General features: G+C 42.8%; 1 protein-coding gene across 1 annotated transcript in view; it reads left to right on the top strand.

Moving 5' to 3' along the window:
- LOC126473158 (protein white-like) overlaps positions 1-22,637 on the top strand; it is a 276,225-nt gene that overhangs the window by 237,948 nt on the left and 15,640 nt on the right. Inside the window, exons 6-7 of the mRNA XM_050100020.1 lie at positions 6,436-6,674; positions 15,497-15,677. Of these exons, the coding sequence (XP_049955977.1) occupies positions 6,436-6,674; positions 15,497-15,677 (420 nt within the window). The remainder of the gene's footprint in view (positions 1-6,435; positions 6,675-15,496; positions 15,678-22,637) is intronic.

The following is a 22,637-nucleotide window of genomic DNA, read 5'->3' as shown; positions in this document are numbered from 1 at the left end:
ATCGTATACACGATTCATCAGTGGCCAACATCTATGAACTGGTTTTCGTAGACTACCTGCAGCAACGATGTTGTGTATCCTTCCATCAACTGGCTGTAGACACAACATTGCAGGTAGTCTGCGAAAACCAGTTCATAGATGTTGGCCACTGATGAATCGTGCATACGATTAAAGTTAACTCCCTCAGCGTCGGTTGAGGCTTGAAGATGGTGTACTGAAGCACCGAAACTGGTAGCCATATAATAAATAACATTGTTAAGGACGGCTGTAGGTGTTCCATTTCATTACATTTCGGATTAGATCTCTCGATTGTTAACTTAAGTGAACGCGATTACTGCGTACAATGCAAAGCAATAATTTTAACGAACCCTGACCAAAATGGAAACTTACCCTAAGCGCACTCCGGAGAGAACGATATATTCACATCGACACTTGAGAAGAGTGTCCTCAGGAAGCTTCCCAGTGGCCCCAGTTAGCCGGCGTTGTTTCCCCTTTCTGTACAGAGTGGGGACGTAACAGATCACTCGAGAAATCGTTAAAAAGCCACCGGCAGCTTGACCAATCGAAAAGGCGCTAGAAAAGGTGAGGGACCGTTGCACTGGAGCATACTAATTCACCGGACAATTTGAACAGTATTCAGTGGAAAATTCCACGACTTTACACTGTTAGTGCATGGCCAATCGCAAGACGCTAAAAATGGCGGAATGTCAGTTGCCCTAGACAACATCAGCCCCCCCCCCCCCCAGTGCGTGCTTGAAACTGGACTCTGTGGAAAATTCCCAATACTTGATGCAGAAAGGAAAGAAAACTACTCTGTCATCCACCGGTGCCTACGCAAATTTAATTACCCACAAATCCACATAGAGCTTATTCATGATGGAGATCACGGAAAAAAGGGAAAAGGTTGCTGAAGTGAAATACAAAAGTAAATAAGTTGGTCCCTATGGGTTCTTTCTCCTAGCATAGAACAGGAGTATAAGTCAGCAGAGAACTAGGCTGCTAGACTAACTCTATTGTACACAATGCATTATAAATGACGGTCGTATATATGTAACAATGAAACAAAAGAGACTCGGAACAATAAGTCTAAGTATCACTCATCAATCGTAAGCACTCATTCTTCACAAACGTAAAGAAAGAGGCTGATGCAGACATTTAACAGAAAAATGGTCGGGAGTTCAGTTCTGATGTTGTTCTCTTTTCATGAAAGTGCTACTAAAAGACCAGTTGGAGGGATTTCTAATTGTAAAGCATGCAGAACTAAGCTACCTGATTAACTAAACCAGCCGGTCGGAGTGGCCGAGCGGTTCTAGGCGCTTCAGTCTGGAACCGCGCGACCGCTACGGTCGCCGGTTCGAATCCTGCCTCGGGCATGGATGTGTGTGATGTCCTTAGGTTAGTTAGGTTTAAGTAGTTCTAAGTTCTAGGCGACTGATGACCTCCGCTGTTAAGTCCCATAGTGCTCAGAGCCATTTTTGAACTAAACCACGTGCTGCTGCCAGGTCAGTTTTTTATCCGTCTGGATGCCTAGAAACTTCACATATGGAGCCCCATCCAGTATCTGCTCATTGACCTCTACTTCTCGTTTATTGCGAGACGAAAGCCAACAGGCAGTACGTCATTTTTATGTGTTTGGAAATGCACAGTCTGTGTGCTCCGTATCTAACGCTTCCGATAATGGCGGGACGTTAAAATCTAACCTATCTTCCTTCCTACGATATTATGGAGCTATTATGTCAGTTACAACAAAGTAATTAATTTTAATTACTTGCATAGGAAATGAAAAGAACCTGCAGGCATTAACACTGGCCGAAGATAACTGGTACGAGCCACAGTTATGTTGGGTGCGCCGAAGCGTTCAACAGTTCTTCTGCAATAAATGTAACGGGTCCATTCCGGGATCCCAGTTTAATAGGCTTAATTCGTCGTTGCGTAACGCAGAGGCGGTGCGTTAGGTCTATCCCACTCGCTGGAACAGCCGGCAAAACGCGTGGGCGCTGCAGACATTCTCCGTTTTACCCCGAGAGCCAAGACACTTTCTTACTTTCTTTTGTGAAGACCCAACGAGCCGCTATTACAGACTATATTTGGGTCGCAGTCATCTCCACAAACACCCTTTCCAGGTTTCTTAGCACACGCATGTGTTATTTGTAAAGGTGCTCCCTCTGTACCCATCCCGGACACTGCTTTTAAACATAGGCCAAGAAAGAACGTTCGAGGAGTTAGAAATGAAACTGACTGCTGCCGTCGAACATTTGGCAGAACACTATGAGAATAACCACTTAAAGCCTAACCTATCCAAAACACAGGCCTGTGCGTTTCACCTGAGTGGGGGACAGTCTAGGAAAAAAGTGGAAGTAACTTGGAGGAGACAGCAACTACAACACTGGGACGCCCCCTACATACCTCTGATTAAAGCTCGACTGCACATTTACTTTCAAAGAGCCTTGCGAGAACATGAAGCTCAAAATTTGCAACCGAAATAAAGTTATACGCAAGCTCGCTAACAGCCTATTTGGGGCGGGGGCTCAACCAAATGTTCTACGTACACCTGCTCTAGCTATATGTTTCTCTGCGGCAGAATATGCTGCACCAGTGTGGCAGAACTCTGCACGCACCAAGCACATTGACTCCGCTCTTAACAAGAGAGGCCGCATTATAACTGGTTGCCTACAAACAACTCCAGCGAACAAAATCTACCATATTATAGGCATAGCACCCCTGGATATCAGATAACGGCAGAGATTGAGGAAAATGATTCCAGGCATCCCATGTTTGGCAGCGAAGCATCAAGTGCTAGGCTAAAGTCGTGAAAGGGCATTCTTCGAACAACTGAAGCAATTATATCATCAGCTTCCGCTTGTCGAATAGAACTGGAAGTAACAGCCAAAACCGAAAAAAAGAGCCCACTGCCAGTTTCCAACTACCCTACCAGACGTGGAAGACTAAATAGACTGCGAACTGGAATGAAGCGGTGCAAAAAGAAAACTTTAAGCGGTGAGGCTACATTACTAGCAGATGTAACCTCCGAGTTTGGAGAACTTAAAAGACGCTGAACCTTGCACACTGGATGATCTGGTTTTTGCAGATGTTCCAGCAATCGAAACAGTCGGATTCTGAACCTCAGAAACAATTTGGCATTTACAAAGTCTTATGTATATATTTGTATTTGTAATAACTGTACTGTACAGTCATTGATACGAAAATAATAATAATAATAATTATAACAGCAATAACGAGAACTGTTACAGTACCGCTTTCTGTGTACAGTTTCTGCAAAACAATAATTATAATGTGAATACAAAATTTGTTGTTGCATCAAATTGAATCAGAGGTTGTTTGGCAATGTGCTGTGACTGTCGGAAATTAATAGCGCTCTGTGCGTGTATTTATTCCAGTTAAAGACAGTCACGAACGAAAAAAAATATATAGCTGTTATCACGTTAGAATCTGACTCTGCATAAATGAGACTACTTTCATTCATTCAAAGAGACTGAGATTAGGTAACTGAAAGCTAGAACTTCAAAACATGAAGAACGTTCATTATATGACGAATAACTTGGACTGACAGGTTACCAACACACTGGGTGTCACTAATTACTATTTAATTCCTAATAGATCTATTTCAGTTAGTAATTGTAATCCTTTTTTAGGAACAAAATCTTTATACAAGCTACATGACTGCGAATTATAATGAGAATTACAAAAGCAGAAAGGAACGAAGATTAGCTTTTAATTTCACGACGACGAGTTCATTAGAGACGAAGAACAAGCGCGGTATGGAGAAGGGGAGAGGAGGAAATTGGCCCTGCCCTTTAGAAGGAAATATCCTGGCATTCACCTTCAGCGTTTTGGGGAAATGTAAATCAGAATGGCCTGATGGGGATTTATACAGCCAACTCAAGCCATATCGAGGTTTACGGTACCTAAATGGCAACACATTCGAATGTTCCAGTCTCTGCTATCGTTGTCTGTTCATCGCTGTGTAACACGACGACAAGCATATCCGTTGCTATTTCAGACATCATTGCCCACCGGAGCACAAAAAAATATCCTCTTGTTTAAAAACCTGCCTCATTCTGCCTTCCTCAGCACCTTTAAAAAATTTCAGCATGCGAACATATTTTGGCTGTTTCTGCCATGCAGCTCACCTCTCATTCCCGAAAGCTCCTCTGACTGCAGTCTGCTTACACCTACTAGTTCATCGCTCATACTTATCGATTTTCACCTGCCCATTCCCACTTACTCATGTAGCCCAACTCATTATCGTTATCTCTTTGTGTCTCTTTAATTGTCACTGTCTCCTGTCTCACAGCCACAGCCTCCTTCGTTATGTCCTGCTACTACTGTCTCCTCTTAATGTCACTGGCACCCTGTTGCTCTCTCTTACTACTACTATCTCATTCATTCCTTCTCACTGGCCCTGTCTCTTCTCACTATCACTACCTCTCTCTTTTTCGTTGTCATTATCATAGACACTGTCGTTCATTATATCACCGGCTCTCACCCACTTCCACTTCCTCAATCTTTCTATGCCTCTCCTACTAGCACTGACTCCTTCACTCTTTTCCTAACACTGTTCTGTCACTGTCAACTATGTTCCACTGCCACTGTGTCCCTCTCTTTGTCTCACACTGCCTTTGCTTTCTTCGGCCATGTTATAACACAACCACTGTCTAATAGCTTCCAGAGTTTATAATTTTTCCGTCTCTTTCCCAGTGCCATTGTCTGCTGCTCTCTCGGCATAAAAAATCGCTTATGTCAGTGAATTCCCTCGCTTACGGACCTTATCGTCCCTTAAATGATTCCCAATTCGTCTTTACTCTACTTTCCTTACCGCGAGATACGTAAACAGGCAGAATATGGCGCTGCAGTCAGCAACGCCTATATAAGACAAATGTCTGGCGCAGTTGTTTGATCAGTTACTACTGCTACAGTAGCAGCTTATCAAGATTTGAGTGAGTTTGAACGTGGTGCCTCGGCACACGAGCGATGGGATACAGCATCTCTGATGTAGCGATGAAGTGGGGATTTTCCCGTACGACATTTTCACGAGTGTACCGTGAGTACCAGGAGTCCGGTAAAACATCAAATCTCTGACATTACTGCGACCGGAAAAAGATCTTGCAAGACCGGGACCAACGACGACTGAAGAGAATCTTTCAACGTGACAGAAGTGCAACCCCTCCACCGAGCGATGTGGCGCAGTGGTTAGACACTGGACTCGCATTCTGGAGGACGACGGTTCAATCCCGCGTCCGGCCATCCTGATTTAGGTTTTCCGTGATTTCCCTAAATAGCTCCAGGCAAATGCCGGGTTGGTTCCTTTGAAAGGGCACGGCCGACTTCCTTCCCCATCCTTCCCTAATCCGATGAGACCGATGACCTCGCTGTCTGGTCTCCGTCCGAAAACAACGCCCAACCCCAACCCCCAACCCCTCCACAAATTGCTCCAGATTTCAGCCTGGGTCATCAACAAGTGTCAGCGTACGAACCATTCAACAAAACAACATTGATATGGGCTCTCGAGCCGAAGGCCCACTCGTGTACAATTGATGTGCACGACACAAAGCCTTACACCTCACCTGGGCCCATCAACATCGACATTGGAGTGTTCTTGACTCGAAACTTGTTACCTGGTCGGAAGAGTCTCGTTTCAAAATTGTATCAAGCGGATGGACGAGTACTGATGTGGAGACAGCCTCATGAGTTCTTGAACCCTGCATGTCAGCAGTGGACTTGTTCAAGTTGGTGGAGGCTCTGTAATGGTGTGAGATGTGTGCAGTTGGATTGACATGGGATCCCTGATACGTCTAGATACGACCCTAACAGGTGACACGTACATAAGTATCCTGTCCGATCACTTGCGTCAATTCATGTCCATTGTGCAGCCCGGCGGACTTGGGCAATACGAGCAGGACGATGCTACAATCCACACGTCCAGAATTATTACAGAATGACTTTTCTGACTTTAAACCCTACCGCTGGCTACCTGACTCCCCAGACATGAATATTATTGAGCATATCTGGGATGCCTTGCGAAGTGCTGTTCAGAAGAGATCTCCATCCGCTCATTCTCTTACGGAATTATGGACAGCTCTGTAATTTCCATGGTGTCAGTTCCCTCCAGCTCTAATTCAGCCATTAGTTAAGTCCATGCCACGTCGTGTTGCGGCACTTCTGCGTGCTCGCGGGAGCCCTACACGATATTAGGCAGGTGTACCAGTTTCTTTGCCTCTTCAGGGTAGTTTCGTAGTACACAGCGATCATAATATTTTGGCTCAGAAATGTATATATTGTACTTGCTTTCTTCTGTGGTTTCGGAGATCGTGAGGTGTTATTCTTTTTGCTAATTTTGTTGTACCAGGAACTGACTATTTTGGCTTTCGAGAGTTACGAGCACAATAGGTGAGGCTGTACGCACTTTACTTGCAGGTGCTCACCGACCCTCCGCTTATGTTCTGCGATGAGCCGACGTCGGGCCTGGATGCTTACATGGCCCTGACGACGGTGGCCGTGCTGAAGGACATGGCGCGCAAGGGCAAGGCTGTAGTGGCCACGATTCACCAACCCTCCTCGGAGCTGTTCGCACTCTTCGACAAGCTGCTGCTCATGGCCGAGGGCCGTGTCGCCTTCCTGGGCACCGCCGACGAGGCGCTCGCCTTCTTCCGTGGGTGAGTCACCTGTTGCGTCATTACCTTTTACATCTACATACAGGGTGTTTCCGTAAGAGCGTACAAAAATTTAACAGGACATAGAGGATCCTCCACTGAACAATTTGAGGTAGGGAACCTGGGGTCGGAGAAGCCAGCTTAATGAGATAATAAGCTACTGGCCATTAAAATTGCTACACCAAGAAGAAATGCGATGATAAACGGGTATTCATTGGACAAACGTATTATACTAGAACTGACATGTGATTACATTTTCACGCAGTTTGGGTGCATACATCCTGAGAAATCAGTACCCAGAACAACCACCTCTGGCCGTAATAACGGCCTTGATACACCTGGGCACTGAGTCAAACAGAGCTTGGATGGCGTGTACAGGTACAGCTGCCCATGCAGCTTCAACACGATATGATCAAGAGTAGTGACTGGAGTATTGTGACGAGCCAGTTGCTCGGCCTCCATTGACCAGACATTTGCAATTGGTGGGAGGTCTGGAGAATGTGCTGGCCAGGGCAGCAGTCGAACATTTTCTTATCCAGAAAGGCCCGTACATGACCTGCAACATGTGGTCGTGCATTATCCTGTTGAAATGTATGGTTTCGCAGGGATCGAATGAAGGGTAGAGCCACGGGCCGTAACACATCTAAAATGTAACGTCCACTATTCGAAGTGCCATCAATGCGAACAAGAGGTGACCATTGGCACCCCATACCATCACGCCGGGCGATACGCCAGTATGGCGATGACGAATACACGCTTCCAATGTGCGTGCACCGCGATGTCGCCAAACACCGATGTGACCATCATGATGCTGTACACAGAACCTAGATTCATCCGAAAAAATGACGTTTTGCCATTCAAGTACACCATCGCAGGTGCTCCTGTCTGTGATGCAGCGTCAAGGGTAACCGCAGCCATGGTCTCCGAGTTGATAGCCCGTGCTGCTCCAAACGTTCGTGCAGATGGTTGTTGTCTTGGAAACGTCTCCATCTGTTGACTCAGGGATCGAGAGGTGGCTGCACGATCCGTTACAGCCATGGGATGAGATGCCTGTCATCTCGACTGCTAGTGATACGAGGCCGTTGGGATCCAGCACGGCGTTCCGTATTACCCTCCTGAACCCACCAATTCCATATTCTGCTAACAGTCATTGGATCTCAACCAACACGAACAGCAATGTCGCGATACGATAAACCGCAATCGGGATAGTGTACAATCCGACCTTTATCAAAGTCGGAAACGTGATGGTACGCATTTCTCCTCCTTACACGAGGCATCACAACAACGTTTCACCAGGCAACGCCGATCAACTGCTGTTTGTGGATGAGAAATCGGTTGGAAACTTTCCTCATGTCAGCAGGTTGTAGGTGTCGCCACCGGCGCCAACCTTGTGTGAATGCTGTGAAAGCTAATCATTTGCATACCACAGCATGTTCTTCTTGTCGGTGAAATTTCGCGTCTGTAGAACGTCATCTTTGTGGTGTAGCAATTTTAATGGGCAGAATTGTATCATAAAAAAAGTGCTGAAACAGACGGCCATCAACCTCAAAGCAAGCATGACATTGGCGAACATGACTCTGATGCACCCTGACAAATATTCCTGGTGTGTTTCGAATCACATCACAGGCAGATATAATTCTAGCGATTAATTCCATCTCTGTATACACTTCGGTGTCATACACAAATGATTTTAGATATCCCCTTAGGATATCCTCCGGGGGATTCACGTCAGATGACCTCGTAGGAAATGAAACTGAACCTCCCCTTCCAATCCAGTGACCAGGAATTACAACACTGAGATCGTTGGAAACATGCACACTAAAGTGAGGCGGTGCACCGCCATGTTGTCTCCACGGCCTCTCACCAGCAGGCAAGGGTACGTTCTACAGCAATTCAGGTCGAAATCTTTGCACTAACCCCAAGTACAGGTGACCATTCAGACGACCAAGTAGAAGATATGGCCCAAGACGCTCTTATAAGGAGCTTGTTCGCCCGATTCTTGAGTATTGTTCATCTATCTGGGATCCATGTCAGGTAGGACTTATAGAGGAGATAGAGACGATCCAACGGAGAGCGGCGCATTTCGTCACGGGATCGTTTGGCTGGCGAGAGAGCGTTACGGAGATGCCAAACAAACTCCACTGGCAGACGTTACAAGAGAGGCGTTGTGCATCACTATTGAAATTTCGGGACAGCACTTTTCAGGAGAAGTCGGACAGTATATTACTTCCCACACATACGTCTCGCATATTGACCACGAGCAGAAAATTCGAGAAATTAGAGCCAATACAGAGGCTTATCGACAATCACCCTTCCCAGACATTATTCGCGTGTAGAACAGTGTTGGAGGGGTCAGATAGTGGTACCAAAGTACTCTCCGTCACACAGCATTAGGTGAGTTGCGGAGTATGATGTAGATGAGATGAGATTGTCGCCTAAAATGCCGGCCCGGATATTCACGTATTTGATGGTGTGACTCTACAGCGTGAGGGTTTTCCACATCCCACACACGGCTATTATTGCTGCTCGAAATACCCCTTCAAATTCTGAAGGTGGCAGGGGTAAAATACAGGGAGCGAAAGGCTATTTACAATTTGTACAGAAACCAGATGGCAGTTATAAGAGTCGAGGGACACGAAAGGGAAGCAGTGGTTGGGAAGAGAGTGAGAAAGGGTTGTAGCCTATCCCCGATGTTATTCAATCTGTATATTGAGCAAGCAGTGAAGGAAACAAAAGAAAAATTTGGAGTAGGTATTAAAATCCATGGAGAAGAAATAAAAACTTTGAGGTTCGCTGATGACATTGTAATTCTGTCAGAGACAGCAAAGGACTTGGAAGAGCAATTGAACGGAATGGACAGTGTCTTGAAAGGAGGATGTAACATGAACATCAAAAAAAGCAAAACGAGGATAATGGAATGTAGTCGAATTAAATCGGATGAGGCTGAGGGAATTAGATTAGGAAATGAGACACTTGAAGTAGTAAAGGAGTTTTGCTATTTCGGGAGCAAAATAACTGATGATGGTCGAAGTAGAGAGGATATAAAATGTAGACTGGCAATGGCAAAGAAAGCGTTTCTGAAGAAGAGAAATTTGTTAACATCGACTATAGATTTAAGTGTCAGGAAGTCTTTTCTGAAAGTATTTGTATGGAGTGTAGCCATATTTGGAAGTGAAACATGGACGATAAATAGTTTGGACAAGAAGAGAATAGAAGCTTTTGCAATGTGGTGCTACAGAAGAATGCTGAAGATTAGATGGGTAGATCACATAACTAATGAGGAGGTATTGAATAGGATTGGGGAGAGGAGACGTTTGTGGCACAACTGGACTAGAAGAAGGGATTGGTTGGTAGGACATGTTCTGAGGCATCAAGGGATCACCAATTTAGTATTGGAGGGCAGCGTGGAGGGTAAAAATCGTAGAGGGAGACCAAGAGATGAATACATTAAGCGATTCAGAAGAATGTAGGTTGCAGTAGTTACTGGGAGATGAAGAAGCTTGCGCAGGATAGAGTAGCATGGAGAGCTGCATCAAATCAGTCTCAGGACTGAAGACCACAACAACAACAACAACAACAATTAACAAAGAGATAGAGGGGCTGGCCAGTACTTACCTCAGCTCAGTACAGCCGATAGATACACAAAAAACAGAACCAAAATTTACGTTCCTAGCTTTCAGAACAAATGTTCCTTCATCAGGGAGGAGAGAGGGGAAAGGAAGGGAAGAAGGGAAAGTAGATTCAGTTACTTCCCTTTCTTTCCCCTCTCTCTTCCCCTCTCTCCTCCCTGATGAAGGAACATTTGTTCCGAAAGCTAGGAACGTAAATTTTTGGTTCTGTTTTTCGTGTATCTATCGGCTGTACTGAGCTGAGGTAAGTACTGGCCAGCCCCTCTATCTCTTTGTTAGTATTTGTTTCACATCTTTATATGAGATTTTCCATTAATCATTTACAACAACAATTAAATGAGACCTCATCAGTAAACAGCACAATTTGGAGGAAATCTGGTCGACCAATGAATTGTTGGAGCAGCCACTGACACAATGTGACCCTTGCTGCAAAGTCAGTGCATGGACTCGTTGTGGGTGATATGGGTGTAATTGTTGTTCGTGGAGTACTCGCAACGCTCATATGTGCAGCGCCCATTTCATGTGCAATACGACGTAGTGGGGTCTGCTGCAACACGTTCCAACACCTCCTCTTCAAAATCAGGTGTGCGAGTGGTCCTCACGTTCCCTGGGCCCTCGTTTCTTCTTTCCAATGAACCAGTCTCCCATATTCGTCAAATGAGGGAAATAGACACTCATCATGAAAGATGATGTCTATTAGGAAATCGTTCTCTGTACAGCCTCTTGGCAGCGAGAGCATTGCAACTGTACCAGTACTGCTCCATCATACTGTCCTGTAACTCTCTGAATAGCACTGGGTCTGTCATTGATTCACGGTACGTTCTGGTATGGGACAACATAAATACGATACAACAGTCACCTTATGGACAGGGTAGCCGAGAGCACTAATGCGCTGCTGCCTGGACTCGGGTAGGCACGCCGGCCCCGGATCGAATCCGCCCGGCGGATTAACGACGAGGGCCGGTGTGCCGGCCAGCCTGGATGTGGGTTTTAGGCGGTGTTCCACATCCCGCTAGGTGAATACTGGGATGGTCCCCACATTCCACCTCAGTTACACGACTCGCAGACATCTGAACACGTTCTCACTATTCCATGAATTACACTCGATGCAGACGGTAGGGGTACACTAATTCCATCCCGGGGGACACGGGAAGGCGGCAGGAAGGGCATCCGGCCGCCCCTTTCCACTAACCTTGCAAAATCCATTCCTAACTATGCCGACCCTGCGTCAGCGTTGGACATGGCAACAGTAAAAGAAAGAAAGATAGAAAGTCACCTTATGGACAAGTAAAGTAAACAAAACATGAATGATTACTTCCTAATAATCAGGCTTGCCCTCCTTGTTTCCTTGCAGGAAATAAAGATTGTACATGTAAATAAAAAGCACAGTACGTGTATACTTGTATGCATGTTAGTTGTAAATAAACTGGAAAACAATAATGCTAGACACAGCGGTAGACAAGTTTACTTCCGTATCTCCTTTAGATGGCTTCTCTGACACCAGGTTCGCTACCTCAAATTTTTCAGTGTAGCATTCTGTATGTCCTGTTACATTTTTGCACACTCTTATAGAAACACATTGTATACGATGCAAGCCCCAGTACAGTTCATGATGGAGGCAACTGATGAGCTCCACATTCCAGCCGTGACTGACCATTCAGTGCCAACCAGCCGGCATGTCATAATCCTCTGCTGCAGTCAGTTCCAGTTCGTATGCAGGGGCATGTCATCAGCTCACAGCTCACACAGCCGTTGTCAGCTCCACAGACCTTGAAGTCGCTGACTACTTCTCAGTCAAATAACTCCTCAATTGTCATCACGAGGCTTCGTAGATCCCTTTCCAGTCCACCCACCAAGGAAAAAACTCTAGCAGTACCGGGAATTGAACCCGGGTCCTTGTCGTGGCAGTCAGACTTGCTCTCAGCTAAGGAGGCAGGCTGGTGGAGAGTACGTCGTACAGTATCACTGGCTTTTCTACCCTATTCCATTCGCATATCGTGCAAGGGAAAAATAACTGTCTATATGCCTCTATAGGCACCCAAAACCCTCTTACCTTGTTCTCATGGTCCCTATGTGACACATACAATGGTATCAACATAATGGTCACACAATCTTTCTTGACTACAGGCAGTGGCGGCAGTAGGCGTAAACTGAACGTCGGCAATGAATCAACTTTGCGAGACCCCCTTCACCTTCCAGTAAAAAAAAAAAATGTTAAATTAAATGAGCTGAATTATGCACTAATAATAATTATACACAAATTTTATTATTATAATACACAAGGATTACTCTAACGACCAAAATTACATTAAACAAACTCACATTAAAATAAACAAAACTTCCGGCTTTTCTCCTCACTGAATTCTTTTTAAGATTATGTCGTAGTTAATACTAGCTGCTATTTCCACTTCCATTGATAGTACTGACAACACAGATGGTCTTTCTTGGCACATCATGCTTCTTAAGTATGTCTTAATCAATTTTAACTTTGAGAAATTTCTTGACTTGTTGCAGTACTAGTATGAGGTGATAGCTGAGTAGTTGATATACCCCTGCAGATATCAGAATGATCTGTATCAGGTGACCTTACTGATAAACAGATCACTCCCAATAACAAAGAACTGTTACATTCATGAAATATCAACACAGGTTACAACTGAAATAAATTTCCAACATCTTGACAGATGTCATATAATGGATCTGGAATAAAGAAGTTAGAATGAGGACATATTTAATGAAGCAATGAAGTTTGCGGAAGCTGCACAGTGATTGCTGATTATTAGATAAGAATGAAGGAACAACAGAAAGAATCATGCATGCACCTACTGCCTGGATAGAGCACGTGCTCAACCTGCATTTGCTAATAAGCGTACTTGAAATTTGAAAGTCCTAACATTAATCTGATGCCTCCTGCAGTTCACTTCATGAACACTGCTGTTGTTCACTGTACTTTGAGTTACAATTGCCCATGAGTGGCAGCTTTGGTGGCCTCAGAACTCTCTAGTTATCTGCCCCACATCAAAGGCTGCTCTCCCTCAGAGCCTGGAGTTGAAGTCCGCCTCCTGAATGAAGTATCCCCTATTGAGTCTTGGATGGATGTGACCTACAGAGTGCTCCAAGGAAGAAGTAAATTTTTACTCATTCTTTTTACTCATCATCCCTTGTGCACGATTTTAATTGCCAGTGATGACCAATCAGATATGTTATAATTAAGACAGCTTTCTCCTTTCCATACTAAAATTTAATACAGTCAACCAATAACAGGGATTTTCAGTGCTAGAAATGATAAACAGGCAGCACCTGATGCCCACTATCTGTTCTGTTTTGTGATGCAGCCAATAAGCTCTCCTCCACTTATGTACAGCTGAACTCCTTTCTCCCACTCCAGAATTTATATTAACCGATGGCAGCTGCTCTTACAGATTCTTAGAAAGAACCAAAACCTCCATTAGTTTGGCATCAGGCTGACAGCTACTAGCATCACGCTCCAAAACACAAAGGTGCAGGATGGCCTCTTTTGATTGTACCTTGTAGATCTTACCTCCAAACTGCCCCTTGATCAATGTTTTCTAAATTATGGGACTCATACTTAGCTCAGTCCTTTACAGTTCTGACGCTCTATCACAGTTAGCTTGTACAAATAAGCTGAAATGTGTCTCCAGTACTGACAGATATGCCCCATTAAAAACTGTCTTTTATTATTCAGTAGCCCCTCGTCACTTAGGACACAAGCACTATTACCATCTAAGAAAGTGCAGACAGTGCATGTCTGGTGGGCCTCTGCTCACACAATACACAGCACCTAGCAGCATCCTCCCTGGTGTCTCACACCTCTTAGCAGTGGCAGCACATGCACAGTGAAAAGGACCCATAGCCCCTCGAAGCTAATAGTTCACGCTGACCCTTCAGTCTCTGCTCTGTGGGGCTCCACACGACAAGCATTCAATCCGACTCTTTTTACTACTCATTTAAGTAATCCTCCAGAAGAAGAAATTAATATGAAATTTTAGCAGTGTTAACTTTATCAGTACTCACACATTCATTTCTCAATGGAAATTAATTTTGATTAACTGGGTTTATCAATACAATGGAGTTTGGTCATAATGCTTGGCAGCTTAGATAAAAACAGTTGTGTAACATTAGTAGTGTCTCTCTGAATTCATTCAGTGTCTACTGTAATGTATACCTCATAGGGTCTCCAACCTCTGGAATAATATTGCACTACCTGTCGCATTATCAACTTGCGTAATTTCTTTTATAGATGCATTTTTCAAGAACCCCTTCCAACAGTCAAACCTTTCTTTTCACCTTCTCTTATACTGGTTTTAAGTGATCATTCCATTTTGCATCATGTCTTAGTATTACCTCTACAGTCTAAATACATAAACTATGTCACATGTCCCAGAAGTTTGCGATTAATATTGTAATCTGATGCTGTTGGATTCTTTCTCATTGATTAGTGTTATCTTCCATTTTTTCCTATTTAAAGAGAGTGACCATTCATTCCTCCAAGGGGAAATTTTGTCCAAGTCTCTCTGTACTTCCTTACAATTGTCCAATGACAATACTTTCGTGTGGACAAAAACATTTTGAGCAAACAACGTTATAATGCTGTTGATCCTATCCGATAAACTTTTTATGTATATTAAGAAAATTAGAAGCTCTATTATGCTTCCTCTGTCTCTTTTATGGTATTTAACCACATCCTTTCCTGCTCTTCTCTTGGTCCTTAATTGCACTTTTCATTGCACTTATTATAATTTGTCTTCCTTTACCTCTCAGGCTGTTCTATTATACCTTGAATGTAGCTGGTGCAGTGCTTATCAATATACTCTCTTTGACCTCCACTTTCTCTGATATTTCCCTTATATCTTTGTCTCCTCTTGTCCTCTCAACAGGTAGATCCCTCTCAACCTGACTTACGTAGTCATTCTTGCCAAACTTCCCAAACCTATACCTCTTTCCTCCACAAGAAAAGCACCAACAGTTCTGAAAGCTATAACAATTTTTTCTCTATTGAATGTGTTGTTGGCAGTATGGAAATTTTACTTCCTGGAGTATAAGTACTGGCCAGCCATTTCATGTAATTTTACAGACGATTATTCAGTCATTTAGTCAGGGGCTTATGTAGTAAGTTACTGAGGAGGAATATAAATAGTTACTAGTTGTTCAACGCAGTGCATATGCATGTTGCAGGATGGGGGCGTCTTGCCCAGCCAACTACAACCCAGCTGACTTTTTCGTGCAGCTACTGGCCGTCGTGCCTGGTCGGGAAGATGCCTGTCGGCAGACTGTTGAGTTGGTCTGTGATGCTTTTGCTCGTTCTGAGATCGGACAGCGCATTGAAGCTGAATCTGAAGTGCATGGGGAACTCCAGGTATGCACACTACATTGTGGTTAAGCTTGTATGTCATATTTCTCTAAACAGGTACTGCTGTGATGTACTCCATCTTATTTGCTTGTTTCATCGAATCAATTAAGCATCTGTGTACTGCAAACACTATTAATCTTTAAGAAATTAATTTAAATGAAAAAAAAATATTAATTAGTTTATATATAACCCTTTCCACCCTGAACACCTTTTTTTTTTTAAAAAAAATGGTGAATAAAGTTGAATTCTCTGTGTACTTGGGCACAGTAGACAATGGGAAAAATAATAAAAAAAACTCTTCCATAAAAAATGTAGCGGGAAAACAACTAGCACAATCGTGAGGGTCAGGTTCTATTTCACCAAAATTATTCTCTGACTTCCTGCTATTTGTTTGATATTATAAGTTACCTGAGGAACAGTTATGAATAAATAATTATTCTTTCATTACTTTTATTTATTAGTTATTATAAAAAATGTTACATAGATTGCAAATCATATTCTGTGGCAAAAAAATTAATAACAATTTGTTTATATTTATTTTGTAACACAAAGTCATGGTTCAGACTGCTTTACTTTTCATGAACTAATTTGAAACAATACTTTCCTTTTGCAAGACATAAGTACTTATTGCATTTTATGCACTTTGTCTTTGTTCTGGAACTGCAGCACTCATACTGACATGTTCGTGGTGACAAAATGTCATCCACTGTCGGCCAGTGATCGTACCCATCATATCGCTTGTCCAAACCTGGTTTCGGATGGGGTTTGTAAACTTTTGCCTTTGTGGAGGTACTTAATGTATCATCTAATGGTGTTTCAAAGTCTTCAGCTCTCCTCTTTCTGTCTGGACATGACAGAAGAGCCTCAGCTAGAGACATTCTAAATTTCAACAGATCCATAATGTTCTTTTTGGCAGTCTGGTTTTCACGACAGTGCTCTCTGTAGAGAAACCAGCAGTTGACCACTGAAAGGTCTATGAAATTCAGCAAGCACTTGAGTGTCCATTTTCTGGTTCTGAACCACATTCGTTAACACTCAATCATGAATGTCTACACCACCCATATTGGCATTGTACTGCTAAGTTACAAAAGGGCAATCTACATCAAGATAGTGACCCTCCTGCTTACACCACCTTTGAACTTTACATTTTGGCTCAATGCCAGCACAAGTGGATGCTATCATGACCCTCTGACTGCCCTGCCACTCAGTAATTACTACAGCTTCATCTGCTCTAACATATGAATGACACTCTCCTCTTTTCATTCTTCCCTCTTTAAAATTAACATTCTTAATTCTGTTTACCATTATTGCACCAGTAGCCTCCATTCCTATCCCCTTAAGCTTTGTTAAGAGAGGAATTGTGGTAAACTACCTATCAAAATAAACAAAACTTCCTTGTGGGAGAGTCTGTGTTAGTCATAAAATAACAGAAGGGCCTAATCCTAATGACTTATCACCCAGAGATGTAGTAGGCCCCTGACAAATTTCAAAATCCAACACTACACCTGATGCTGAGGTCATGATAAAGATTTTAAGACCTACAGGCCTTTGTTTTCCTTTAACATATTACTTCAGTTTGCAACGCCCAGTAAAAGGGAACATTTACTCATCAATACTGTTGTAGTTAAAGCTATGAGGCAAACTGTGAGATCTTCTTCTTGCTGTGTCGATCACTGGTTGAACTTCCCACAGTCTATTAGTTTTAGCCTCTTCAGGTGGTTTTATAGTATCAACAAAGTGCACATTATTCCTGAGTGCAAAGAACCGGTCTCTAGACATAGTGCCACTAATAGCTGATAAAGAAATGCATTTCTTCCAGTACATGGGTAGCCTAGGATACCTCATGCACCCTATCATTAAATTTATCCCAAAAAAAACACCTTCAGTTCATGAGCTGTAGTCCCTAGGGACTTCCCTGTCTTTGCAACACTATACATATTTGTATATTTCGCTGCCTCTTCAAAAAACTTTTCACTGAAATATTCACAGAAATATTCAGCAGGAGTTCCAATTGGTGAAGGACTCTAGAATTAAAAAGAAGATATTTTAGTAAGAAAATGGGAATGATGCACGAAATAGGTAACTCAGATCGCACCTCTTTGCCACTGACCTCAACAGCACTGTAATTAATGTATGGTGGATGAAACTTCCGAACAAAATTTTATCTCTGAAAGAGCAATGGTCTGACACCTTCTGTGACACTGTGTGAACTCCTCCACTCTTCAGGAACTTCTTTGGCACTCAAATTATCATCAGACAAATCGTTTGCCTGCTGAATATTTGAAGGAGAAGGAACAAACTCATCGTCTTCACCTGACAAAATGCCACTCAAATCCATATCCTCTAATAGAGAACTGATTTGACTGTCTGATAAACCTGCATACAATAATGTGAATGTGCATAAAAACTTTCCCATTCAAAACTGTATGAGAAGCATTAATATAGGGAGGCCAATGACACAATCAACAACACCCACTTGAGGATGAAGTTACACAGTCAACACCTAACCTGCACAGTCGTCCTAGTACAAATTTAATGCACAATTGCTGTGCAAAGATATGTTGTTGTTGTTGTTGTTGTTGTGGTCTTCAGTCCTGAGACTGGTTTGATGCAGCTCTCCATGCTACTCTATCCTGTGCAAGCTTCTTCATCTCCCAGTAACTACTGCAACCTACATCCTTCTGAATCTGCTTAGTGTATTCATCTCTTGGTCTTCCTCTACGATTTTTACCCTCCACGCTGCCCTCCAATACTAAATTGGTGATCCCTTGATGTCTCAGAACATGTCCTACCAACCGATCTCTTCTTCTACTCAAGTTGTGCCACAAGCTCCTCTTTTCCCCAATTCTATTCAATACCTCCTCATTAGTTATGTTTTCTACCCATCTAATCTTTAGCATTCTTCTGTAGCACCACATTTCAAACGCTTCTATTCTCTTCTTGTCCAAACTATTTATCGTCCATGTTTCACTTCCATACATGGCTACACTCCATACAAATACTTTCAGAAATGACTTCCTGACACTTAAATCTATACTCGATGTAAACAAATTTCTCTTCTTCAGAAACGCTTTCCTTGCCATTGGCAGTCTACATTTTATATCCTTTCTACTTCGACCATCATCAGTTATTTTGCTCCCCAAATAGCAAAACTCTTTTACTACTTTAAGTGTCTCATTTCCTAATCTAATTCCCTCAGCATCACCCGACTTAATTTGACAACATTCCATTATCCTCGTTTTGCTTTTGTTGATGTTCATCTTATATCCTCCTTTCAAGACACTGTCCATTCCATTCAACTGCTCTTCCAAGTCCTTTGCTGTCTCTGACAGAATTACAATGTCATCGGCGAACTTCCAAGTTTTTATTTCTTCTCCATGGATTTTAATACCTACTCTGAATTTTTCTTTTGTTTCCTTCACTGCTTGCTCAATATACAGACTGAATAACATCTGGGACAGGCTACAACCCTGTCTCACTCCCTTCCCAACCACTGCTTCCCTTTCATGTCCCTCGACTCTTGCAACTGCCATCTGGTTTCTGTACAAATTGTAAATAGCCTTTCGCTCCCTGTATTTTACCCCTGCCACCTTTAGAATTTGAAAGAGAGTATTCCAGTCAACATTGTCAAAAGCTTTCTCTAAGTCTACAAATGCTAGAAACGTAGGTTTGCCTTTCCTTAGTCTTTCTTCGAAGATAAGTCGTAAGGTCAGTATTGCCTCACGTGTTCCAGTATTTCTACGGAATCCAAACTGATCTTCCCCGAGGTCAGCTTCTACTAGTTTTTCCATTCGTCTGTAAAGAATTCGTGTTAGTATTTTGCAGCTGTGGCTTATTAAACTGATTGTTCGGTAATTTTCACATCTGTCAACACCTGCTTTCTTTGGGATTGGAATTATTATATTCTTTTTGAATTCTGAGGGTATTTCGCCTGTTTCATACATCTTGTTCACCAGATGGTAGAGTTTTGTCAGGACTGGCTCTCCCAAGGCCGTCAGTAGTTCCGATGGAATCTTGTCTACTCCGGGGCCTTGTTTTGACTCAGGTCTTTCAGTGCTCTGTCAAACTCTTCACGCAGTAACGTATCTCCCATTTCATCTTCATCTACATCCTCTTCCATTTCCATAATATTGTCCTCAAGTACATCGCCCTTGTATAGACCCTCTATATACTCCTTCCACCTTTCTGCTTTCCCTTCTTTGCTTAGAACTGGGTTTCCATCTGAGCTCTTGATGTTCATGCAAGTGGTTCTCTTATCTCCAATGGTCTCTTTAATTTTCCTGTAGGCAGTATCTATCTTACCCCTAGTGAGATAAGCCTCTACATCCTTACATTTGTCCTCTAGCCATCCCTGCCCATTTTGCACTTCCTGTCGATCTCATTTTTGAGACTTTGTATTCCTTTTTGCCTGCTCCATTTACTGCATTTTTATATTTTCTCCTTTCATCAATTAAATTCAATATTTCTTCTGTTACCCGAGGATTTCTACTAGCCCTCGTCTTTTTACCTACTTGATCCTCTGCTGCCTTCGCTACTTCATCCCTCAAAGCTACCCATTCTTCTTCTACTGTATTTCTTTCCCCCATTCCTGTCAATTGTTCCCTTATGCTCTCCCTGAAACTCTGTACAACCTCTGGTTCTTTCAGTTTATCCAGGTCCCATCTCCTCAAATTCCCACCTTTTTGCAGTTTTTTCTGTTTTAATCTACACGTCATAACCAATAGATTGTGGTCAGAGTCCACATCTGCCCCTGGAAATGTCTTATAATTTAAAACCTGGTTCCTAAATCTCTGTCTTACCATTATATAATCAATCTGATACCTTTTAGTATCTCCAGGCTTCTTCCATGTATACAACCATCTTTCATGATTCTTAAACCAAGTGTTAGCTATGATTAAGTTGTGCTCTGTGCAAAATTCTACCAGGCAGCTTCCTCTTTCATTTCTTAGCCCCACTCCATATTCGCCTACTACGTTTCCTTCTCTCCCTTTTCCTACTATCGAATTCCAGTCACCCATGACTATTAAATTTTCATCACCCTTCACTATCTGAATAATTTCTTTTATTTCATCATACATTTCTTCAATTTCTTCGTCATCTGCAGAGCTAGTTGGCATATAAACTTGTACTACTGTAGTAGGTGTGGACTTCATATCTATCTTGGCCACAATAATGCGTTCACTATGCTGTTTGTAGTAGCTTACCCGCATTCCTATTTTCCTATTCATTATTAAAGCTACTCCTGCATGACCCCTATTTGATTTTGTGTTTATAACCCTGTAGTCACCTGACCAGAAGTCTTGTTCCTCCTGCCACCGAACTTCACTAATTCCCACTATATCCAACTTTAACCTATCCATTTACCTTTTTAAATTTTCTAACCTAGCTGCCCGATTAAGGGATCTGACATTCCACACTCCGATCCGTAGAACGCCAGTTTTCTTTCTCCTGATAACGACATCCTCTTGAGTAGTCCCCGCCCGGAGATCCAAATGGGGGACTATTTTACCTCCAGAATATTTTACCCAAGAGGACGCCATCATCATTTAATCATGCAGTAAAGCTGCATGCCCTCGGGAAAAATTACGGCCGTAGTTTCCCCTTGCTTTCAGCCGCTCGCAGTACCAGCACAGCAAGGCTGTTTTGGTTATTGTTTCAAGGCCAGATCAGTCAATCATCCAGACTGTTGCCCTTGCAACTACTGAAAAGGCTGCTGCCCCTCTTCAGGAACCACACGTTTGTCTGGCCTCTCAACAGATACCCCTCCGTTGTGGTTGCACCTACGGTACGGCTGTCTGTATCGCTGAGGCACGCAAGCCTCCCCACCAATGCAAGGTCCATGGTTCAAAGATATGAAGTTACTAATAATTATCAATATCACAATGTTGTACACACTATTACAAATAACCAGATCCAGCAAATTGCCGAAACAATTCAATTTAACTTAATTATGAGGTACTAACCACGCGCCGGCAACTTAAACATGTGCTGCAATCTGCTGGTGCCGAATGGCAACATAAACATGAGAAACGCGTAGCGCACAACCTGCACAATTGTTGCAGGTCAGTTGGAAGCAAGGCAAATGATTCAGTTTGTCTTAAAAAAATAAAAACCGAACCCGCACGATTGTGTGGTTTCAGGTGGAAACGGATAAGTCAGATACACATTTGCATGTGACAAACTGCAGCAGCTTAAAGTCAAGTAGCATAACTACCATTGTGTTGCTGTTAATGTGTGAACTCTTGTGTTCACTTTGGTGCATCTTCCATGGATATATATTGCTTAAAAATCTGACTGGCAGTACATTTTATCCAAAAATACAACTCCACCTTCCCTCACCTGTGAGCCATAAAGCAACTTTAATGATTCTCCAACAATATAAACTATATGATAGGATTCAACATGATTAATATTCGTTGTGTAATGGTCTGACTGTTAGTGCTAGAAATATCGTTCCACTCCATGCCACTAAAACCAGGTAATTAAATCTCTTAGGCACTCCTGTTTAGATTTCAGGTGTAATAAACATTTAACAATAGTGCATTTTCAGCTGTAAATGTATTTGCATATTTGTGAGAGGGTGGGAGGAAGGGGAGGGGACAGAGGGGTTGGGGAGGAGAGGGGATAGTGTGAACAACTATTAACAATTACATTAAAATTTATTTAATAAACTGCTCACTACCCTTGCAGGTAGAAAATTTCAGCATGACCTTCCACTCCCACTTTTATCCTCACACTTTCCTCCACTGTCAAATCAACTACACCCTGACACCTCCGGCTCCCTTCTTTTTGGCAGATTTTGCCATGAAGCTCTTTTCCTCCCGTAACTGATATAGTATAAAACAAAACAAATTATAGATATCCACCACACAACAGAGACAAATTATTGTCTTGTTCAGTATATGCACTAGTCCATGCACTCCTGCAGGGCTGATTAGTAAATTTGTTTGTCAAACATTTGCTGGC

Source organism: Schistocerca serialis, chromosome 4, assembly GCF_023864345.2.
Source record: "Schistocerca serialis cubense isolate TAMUIC-IGC-003099 chromosome 4, iqSchSeri2.2, whole genome shotgun sequence".
Classification (NCBI taxonomy): Eukaryota; Metazoa; Arthropoda; class Insecta; order Orthoptera; family Acrididae; genus Schistocerca; species Schistocerca serialis.
Note: the sequence above shows the minus strand (reverse complement) of the source record. Positions and strands in the feature narration are given on the sequence as shown.